This window comes from Microtus oregoni, unplaced genomic scaffold (assembly GCF_018167655.1).
Source record: "Microtus oregoni isolate MIOR12 unplaced genomic scaffold, Mior012 000011F_ref0000422, whole genome shotgun sequence".
Taxonomy (NCBI): domain Eukaryota; kingdom Metazoa; phylum Chordata; class Mammalia; order Rodentia; family Cricetidae; genus Microtus; species Microtus oregoni.
Window position 1 is genome coordinate 19,497,980 of NW_024543070.1, and position 8,314 is coordinate 19,506,293.

Sequence of the window (8,314 nt, forward strand, 5' to 3'; positions counted from 1 at the left end):
ATAATATTTGTGCATGAAAAATGAGATTATATATGTGATTATAATACAATAATTCGTGATACAGTTCAGGAGATATACATACATATATATATATGGAGCGTAAGAGACTTAAAAGTTGAGCAGTTCACCAACCTTAGGGCGACAAGCATGTGTCATCCCCACAACCTTAGTACTTTTTGCCGAAAGGAGACCTGAGCAAAGGAGAGTGCCGAGAGCGCAAGATCCGCGCGTAAGGGCCGTTGTCAGTTGAGCTCTGGCAGGTGGGTGTTCGGGGAAGTAAGTTTCGAAGGAATGGTTTCTTTCCTGGGGGTTGATGATTTGGTTGCTGGTTTTCCTGGTTTGTTCCCAACCTCTTTTTAGCAGAAGCCTGGCCTTGGAGCTTCAGCACAGTGTGATACTGCTCAGCAATGCAGGCTGTCTTCTTCTGAAGGTCCAGTTTCACTAGCATCATGTTATTCTGCAGCTCAGCCAGGGTCTGGTTCTAAGTAACATAGAAGTTAGAGATTGAACCTTTAACCCCAGCATTTCTACGTTCTAGGCCAGCCAGAGCTACACAGTGAGACCCTATCATCTTCTAAAAACATTTCAGCCTGCCCCTAGGTATCAGTCTAAGAAGTGAACATTTCTGTTTAGCCTTTTAAGATCTCTGGCATCAGCACACACCAACGAGAAATGCCATTGCTTAGTGGTAGAGTGCCTGTGTAGCATGCCTGAAGCCCTGGGTTCCACCCCCATCATGACAGTTTTTCACTAGTACACCTTTCTCTTTTGTTCTCAGTTCCCTTCTCACATAGACACTGGATGGGCCTGGGAAGGGGAGGAGTATCTAGGCTGCCCTCACCTGTTTGATTAAGATGTCATCGCAGTTGGTCAAGGCTTGGCGAAGTTTTCCTGCCCCGGTGCTGTGACAGCAGGCCCTTTCTGCTGACTGGAGAGACTGTCCTATTTTCTGAAGCTCTATCCTTAGCATCCTTATATTCTGAAAGAGCAGGAATCAGAGTGTGGCTAAAATCAACCACAGCAGCCATTTGACGAGACTCAAGGAGGCTGGGAGCCGGTAAGATGGCTTAGCTGGTGAGGGCACTTGTCCCCCAAGCTTGACATTCTGAGTTAAATGTTAAATCCCAGGAACTCACATGGAACCCATGTGGCTTCCACATTACCACACACAAATAAATAAATAAATGTTAAGCAAAAACAAAAGCTGGCTTTCTGAATGAAATAGCCATTCCTCAGGGGACACACATACAAACCCAAATACAAAACAAAAAAAACCCAGTCTCACATAAATTCCCTTTGATAACAGAAAGGTTACAAACCTTCTGGCCCTCCTCTAACTTCTTATCCACATCAATGGTGAAGGGCTTGGCTACGGCTGGTGGTTCCACCATTTGCTGGAACTTCTGTGGCTCTGGGAGGGAAACAGAATATAAACACATTTAATACATGGCTTTCCAGCTTTGGGCTTACCTCTTTAACAGCAGCAAGCAGACAAGTTGAGGCTCTTTCCTCACCTTCAGTGGCATAGTTCAGCTCTGCTTTGCATTTTTCTAGTTCAGCTTTTGCTTCCTGGAGCTGCTGAGTGGAGGCAGAAGCTGCCAGCCTTTGTGACCGCCGTAAGGACACTTCAGACCCTGACACTCGAGCCACTGGCTGCTGTTTGGCTTCCTGCAACAGAGTTTCTAGCTCTTCAATTTTTTCATCCCGCTCCTAAGAGGGAAACAGAGAGCACAATTCTGTCCAGGGTCAGAGAAATAACCAAAGGACCTGATTAAATGAACATTTTTTGGGGATTGGTTGTTTTTTCTTTTTCTTTTTTTTTTTTTTTTTTTTTTGAGTTTCTCCGTGTAACAGTTCTGTCCTGGAACTTACTTGGTAGACCAGGCTGGCCTCAAACTCACTGAGATCTGCCTAGCTATACTGGGATTAAAGGCCTATGCCACCACTGCCCAAATAAATGAACATAAATCTTGACGCTAGACCCTGAATTTAAATTCAGATAACTACGAGACACTAAGAGAAATGAAGAAAAATGACTTATATTCCTGTTCTTACTAGAGTTTATATAACTTAGGTAGGTACACACACCTTTAATCCCAGCACTCAGGAAGCAGAGGCAGATGGGTTTGAGGTCAGCCTAGTCCACAGAGTTCCTGGAAAGCCAGGACTATTACACAGAGAAACCCTGTCCCACAAAATCAATCAACCAATAAATAATTAAATATAAGTAAAATTTTGTTCATCTCAGACAACCAAGTGACAGAAGTCTACATGGCAGTTGGGACTGAATGGGGCAAACTCACCTGAATCTCTTCTTGGTAGAAACTTGTCAACGATTCCTTGAGGATCTTCAGCTTCTCTTCATACATTTCCTCCAGTAGTTCCTTTTGGTTGTCCAAATGCTCACTGACAGGAGGGTAGTGAGGATTCTGAGTGAAACTAAGGGACAACCCTGTGCCCCAGTCTTCTGTCCCCTCTCACAGGTAACTCACTAGAAGGGGCCACTCAGCAGTACCTGCACCATTGCTCCCGCTGCTGCATCTGTTCCACCATCTCGTTGCAAATTTCCTCGCGGAGCTGCATTTCTAACTGCAGCTTTTCTTGTCGTTCTTTTAAAAGCAGTGTTTTCATGGCTTCTACCACCTGCAGTAGCTCCTAGGAAGAACGCGCCTGTCAGAGATCTTAAATCCTGCAGTAAAAGGCCCGAACCCATCTGGAGCACCCTGTGGAAAATGTGCAGCCATCAAGCTGCTATCCTAGAGCCTTCTTGTATTCTCACCTCCTTGTCATACATAGAGATGTCAGCTTCTTTTTCAGGATGGTCATCAAGGTCTGAGTCAGTCTTGCCCCCTTTCTGTAAGCCAGGGGCTACCTGAAGACTATGCTCCTTGATGAATGAATGCAGGGAAGGGATCCCCAAATGCATAAGTGGGGCATGCACAAGCTAGAGAAGGAAAAGAAAAAACTTAATCAACTCGTTTACCAGTTTCTAAGGATTATTTTAAGGTTGCCAGTCCAGATTAAGTACAATCATCATGCCTATAGCTTCATACCTGGCTGGCAAGGGCTGAGAACTTGGCCACATGAAGAGTCTCATCATAGTTAGATGCACAGGGATTCACATTGACAATCATACATGAACGGCCTCGACCTGTGAAGAAGCCTTGGAACACACGAGTCAACTTGCTGTCGCGGAAAGGAATCAGGTTCTGCTTTGACCTTGCACAGAATCAGAAAAATAGCACTGTGAACATAAAGGGGCTTCCAAATACCATCCTTACAGGTGACGTAGAACTGACCAAATCACCAAGCCCCAGGCCATCCTAGCCCACAGCTTACCGGTTCTGCTGATTTTGCCGCAGGGCAGCAATACAGCGGCCCAGTGTGTGCAGAGAAGTGTTAATGTTTCCTGCCTCCTTTAGCCGCTCGCCACTCTTTTGATCTTTGCAGCGCTCTGAGCCAGCCAAATCACAGAGTGACAGTCTGGATGGAATAATGTGTAGGACCTGATGTGAGGAACTCATAGCTTATATAATTCTGGGAACAGCTAGTTCCTTTGAGAATTATATTACCCTTCGCCCCTACAACCAGGTGACCAAGATGATTAAATTTCTAATTGGAAAAACTTACTCACTGATCTTGGGCACTATATCCCCTTCTCCCTGAAGATGCAAGATTCTGATGGAGAAGATGCTGTGACTGAAAAGGAGAAAAATATCATATTGCCCATGATCAGGTGGAGGGCTAAGGCTTCCTAGACACAGCAAAGAGTTAATTTTCACAACTCACCTGCGACTAGAGTTGTGGTTCAGGTGGGTGCTGGCAAAGCTCTGGTTCTTGCGACCCACTTTCAGGAGTTTCCAGGCTTCCTCAACATCGCGAACATGGATCCAGTTGAGGTCTGTGGCCAAGAAAGAGGTGGGAACACTTAGCCCCCTTTTTTCCCTACATGCCTCCAGGTTTTCTATCAGGTTCCTCTACCTTTGTATACCTTTCACATAAGGATTGCCATTCTGATCCTCACACAGCCGCAGTGTCTGTCTCTTATGCTGATGGTTAGGTGGTTCTAACAGGTCATAAAGCAATTCATTGTAGATCTCAAAGAAGGAGATCCAAACAGAGAAGCGGATGTCTGCTGGGACACTTACTGGAGCAGTGTCTGGCTGTGCCCATGAATGACTTGTTACTGTGAGAAAAATCAATGTGTAGGTCATTAATCACGGAGCAGTTCATCTTGCCTTGGTCTACAGGAACTTCAAAAGATGGATTTCAGGTTGTAATCTCTAGTGGGTCCCCACCATTGCCCAGCACAGCCCACATGTACGTACCGTCCAGCTGGCTACTGCTGCTGAGCTGACTGGTGGAAGAGAGCCCAGCAATGCCACTGTCAGAGCTGGTGCTGGTACCTATCCGACTATCAATGTGGACACGTTTCTTCAAGGAGGTGGACAGCTCCTCCTGAAGGAGCAAAGAGAAGATAAGCACAAATCTTTCCTGAACTCTATCCTTTATCCCAGCTTTCTTACTACTTTACCTCTTGAAGGCCTCCAGTTAGTAAGGATTGCTTCTTTATTTCCTCCTGGCGAATCTGTTTGCTGTCTAGCCAGATCACCTCACTGGAAAGCAAGGGCTTCAGATCAGGTGTCAGATGAAGTTGGCCTTGGAGACTATTAAAGATGAGAGCCAGGGACCGGGGCAAGATCCCCCCATCCTTAGTAGTACCTGGAAGAATATCAGGGATAATATCTTTTACCCAGGGCACCAAAAGGTAAAGACAACCATTAGATCCTGGGTTAACTACCCTGCTCAAGCTTACTACTTACCTTGAACTGTGTAAGTCTTCCCCGAATTGGTAACTCCATATGTGTATATGAGCCAGTTCTGCCCTTTGAGTACATCCTTTACCATCTCCTTCACAGTCAGATTGAAGAAGGGCGCCTGGCCCACTTCTGGCCCAAATATCTAGAAATAGACCTGTTATCAGAGGCCTGCCATACTTCACCTGCCACCTGTTTCCTGTGCAGGACTAGTAGGTGTATTCCTTCCTGGGGACCACTCAGCTAGGTTTTCCTGTGCAGGACTGGTAGGTGTATTCCTTCCTGGGGACCACTCAGCTAGGTTTTCCTACTGAACTCCAGCTGTTCCTAAATGCTGAAGACTCAGCCACACTCTGCTAGTCCCCTTCTTCCACATTAAATACTTAATGCTATTGTGACACTGTGCATACAAGGGGAAAATATCATTGGTTGTAAGCATGGGTTTGGAGATGGCTGGATCTGGATCCCAGCGCTGTCTTCCCACTTACTAGCTCTATGGCGTTAGCAAAATTACCTTCACTGTACTATGAGCCACAATATGCTTATCAGGGAAGAGGTGATGATAGTATCAGCAGGAATCAATGTACATAAAGTACCTGACACACTGATTAGCACATACAGTAAGGGTCCCAGAATTAATAGCTACACATATAGAGAACTCACACTCGGGTAGAAATCTTTTAAAGAACAAATAAAACTTCCCGAGTGTTGGGTCTAGTTCATACAACAGTATTGCATACCTGGGAAAAGGTGAATTTGTGGGTGGCCTGACCAATTCCCCTCTCATTGCTCTTCAAGGCAAAGGAGTCTTTGGGTGCTTGTAGCATAAGAGTTTCTGTATTCTCAATAAGGACACAGCCCTGAGAAGGCAGAAAGCAGAGGTCAGCACAGTAAAGAAGTGTTCCTAGTGAGCCTCTTCTGTACTATACCATTTCACCTTATCCTCACCTGATCTTCTTGTCGGTCCAACTCACAAGTTAAAAAGGGTCTGATTCGAAGGTAAACTTTGACCCTCTCCGCAGTGTCCTCAAATGGAGCCTGTAACAGATTCCAGCCAGGACAGAGTTAACTTCTAAGCAAATGGGCAAACAGCCCAGTTCCTAGGAAGCATGCTACCAATTCCTCATTCCACCTTAAGTAGCCCTGTGCAAATGTTCCACAATAATTCTAGTACACATGAACTTTGTTACCCTTCCCTGTCTCATTACTGTCCTCTAAATCTGGCTAGCTATACCAGTGATCTGTGTTAGAATCGGTTGATATTTGAAAACCAGTATGCACCAGGCATCATGCTTGTAATCCCAACATCCACTAGGAAGAAATGGGGGAATCAGAAATTTAAAGCCAGTCTTGATTACAAAGACTATTTCAGAATAAACAATTTTTGTTTATTTAACTTAGGTTCTCTGGCAAGAAGGACTCTTAACTCTTAGTAAGATGGCTCAGTTTACTTACTAAACAAGCCTGCCAACTTGAGTTCAGTCACAGAAATCCATATAAGAATGGAAGAGAACTGACTCTCCGAAGCTGTCCTCTGACTTCTACATGTGCGTATCCCCATCACATATACATCCATACCAAACATACATCCAACAATAACAAGTAAGAGTAGACATGCGTGAATCCAAGACCCAATTTCATCATAGTAATTAGGAGACCATGAACACAGTTCTGAAGGACGACATTAAATAGCAGTCATCCCATTTACTCAGCAGATGTTTAGAGAATGTCTCTCTATTCCCAAGACACTGTTCTAGTTAGTGAAGAGATACTGCATCTAGTGGCTAGAGGCCAGAAATGCTACTAAACATCTTGCCAAGCACAGGGCAGCCCCTCTCCAACAAAGTTTGGCTCCAAGCATGAATAGAGCTATTACTGAGAAATTTTTGGCCTACAAAAGAAAGGCTAAAGCTTTGGCAGCTGTGATAATTATTAAAACATGAATTCCATTCTACCTAGTTAAGACCACCATGGTTCTGTGCAAACAATTGTATGCAGTGCTGAGATTTGAACCTAGGACATAGCAAACGTATTCTCACACCCTCGTATCTATGATTTAACAATGGGGTATTTCATGACTATAATGTCAATAATATTCTTTTTTTTTTTTTTTTTTTTTTTTGGTTTTTCGAGACAGGGTTTCTCTGTGGTTTTGGAGCCTGTCCTGGAACTATCTCTGTAGACCAGGCTGGTCTCGAACTCACAGAGATCCGCCTGCCTCTGCCTCCCGAGTGCTGGGATTAAAGGCGTGCGCCACCACGGCCCGGCCCGTCAATAATATTCTTAAAAATATAAACTCTAGGCCGGGCGGTGAGCTAGTTCTAGAGCTAGTTCCAGGACAGGCTCCAAAGCTTCAGAGAAACCCTGTCACCAAAAAAAAAAAAAAAAGAAAAGAAAAGAAAAAGAATATAAACTCTATTTTCTACTTGTTTGCCCTCTTTTGTGTTTTGGCTTTTCTAGACAGGGTTTCTCTGTGTAGTGCTGGCTGTCCTGGCACTAACTTACTATGTAGACCAGGCTACCCTCAGAGATCCACAAGGCCCAGCTTTGCCCTTAATTTTTAATTGATCTTTCACTTCTTCGGGATTACTGGTCTTTGATCTCATACTACCTTGTATAAAGAACTGTTAAGCTGCAGGTATCATTTTCTGCCCCTAAGTCACTCAACTCCTTTACCTGTTTGTCTTCCAGAGAGGTGGAGATGACAGAGCAGTCTGACAACAGGTCCTTTCGAACCACGGACATCAGATCTGCAGCTGTGGATTCAAACATGGGGGAGACTACAACATCCTCATCAGACAGTAAGCCCGCTGGCGGAGAAAGGATCCCGTGAGACATAGCAAGAGAGTCAGCCAACGTCTAAAAGACAAGAGACAAGAGTAAATGGGTGGAAGAGCATTCATGCAGAGAAAGTGCAAACCTATGGGTTAGAAACAATTCCCCGGTGAGTGGAATAACCTTGCCCAGGACATTACGTCGCGACTATATACCATTATCAGCTAAGTGGAAGAGAATGAGAAAAATAATCCAGCCCGAGGCTGCATTTCTGAGGGCGACTTGGCACCGAGAGATATCTAGCGTTCCCCAAAGGCTGTCTACAGGCCTAGCAGAGCAGGTGTGCTTCAGGAACCCTAGGGTACTTTTCCAACCTCACTCCAAAGATCACGGTGAGAACTCAGGAATTAGAGAAGACACGGGGGCGTTCTGTGGCCTATGCCACGCAGGCAAGAGCTGATAAACCGTGCTCCAGCCTAAGCGCACTTACCCGAAGACGGTCTACCTCGCTGCTTCTCCGATCCCAGCTTCCACCCAGCAGCCGAACCAAGGCTCTGGCTGGCGGAGAGCACAACTCCGCCCACGAGGCGCAGCTTTGTTCCTCGTACAATGTTTTAAATTGCGCGCTGAGCTCGTCCGGCCAATCAGAAAGCGAAGGGGGGCGGAGACAACCGGGAGACTGCTTCTGGTTGACCTCTAGTAATGTGGGTCCGGGTTAACAA

General features: G+C 45.3%; 1 protein-coding gene across 1 annotated transcript; it reads right to left on the reverse strand.

Moving 5' to 3' along the window:
• Positions 1-132: 132 nt before the first annotated feature.
• LOC121453124 (kinesin-like protein KIF20A) lies at positions 133-8,260 on the reverse strand. The gene is made up of 19 exons (XM_041659631.1): positions 8,083-8,260; positions 7,494-7,676; positions 5,766-5,855; positions 5,558-5,677; positions 4,824-4,962; positions 4,535-4,722; positions 4,329-4,458; positions 3,992-4,186; positions 3,790-3,901; positions 3,631-3,699; positions 3,340-3,483; positions 3,054-3,219; positions 2,780-2,944; positions 2,516-2,655; positions 2,304-2,406; positions 1,515-1,710; positions 1,320-1,411; positions 842-979; positions 133-481 (listed from the first exon to the last, which is right to left on the reverse strand). The coding sequence occupies exons 2-19, from the start codon at positions 7,653-7,655 to the stop codon at positions 167-169; spliced, it is 2,664 nt and encodes an 887-aa protein (XP_041515565.1). The 5' UTR covers positions 7,656-7,676; positions 8,083-8,260; the 3' UTR covers positions 133-166.
• Positions 8,261-8,314: the final 54 nt, after the last annotated feature.

What these genes read in the sequence shown, in the direction of transcription:
- LOC121453124 (XM_041659631.1), bottom strand. Translation starts at nt 7,655, where the DNA reads ATGTCTCACGGGATCCTTTCTCCGCCAGCGGGCTTACTGTCTGATGAG. An exon ending in ATAGTGCCCAAGATCAGTGA is followed by an intron (nt 3,484 to 3,630) that starts GTAAGTTTTTCC and finishes TATTCCATCCAG; the next exon opens with ACTGTCACTCTGTGATTTGG. An exon ending in CAGCGGGAGCAATGGTGCAG is followed by an intron (nt 2,407 to 2,515) that starts GTACTGCTGAGT and finishes CCCTCCTGTCAG; the next exon opens with TGAGCATTTGGACAACCAAA.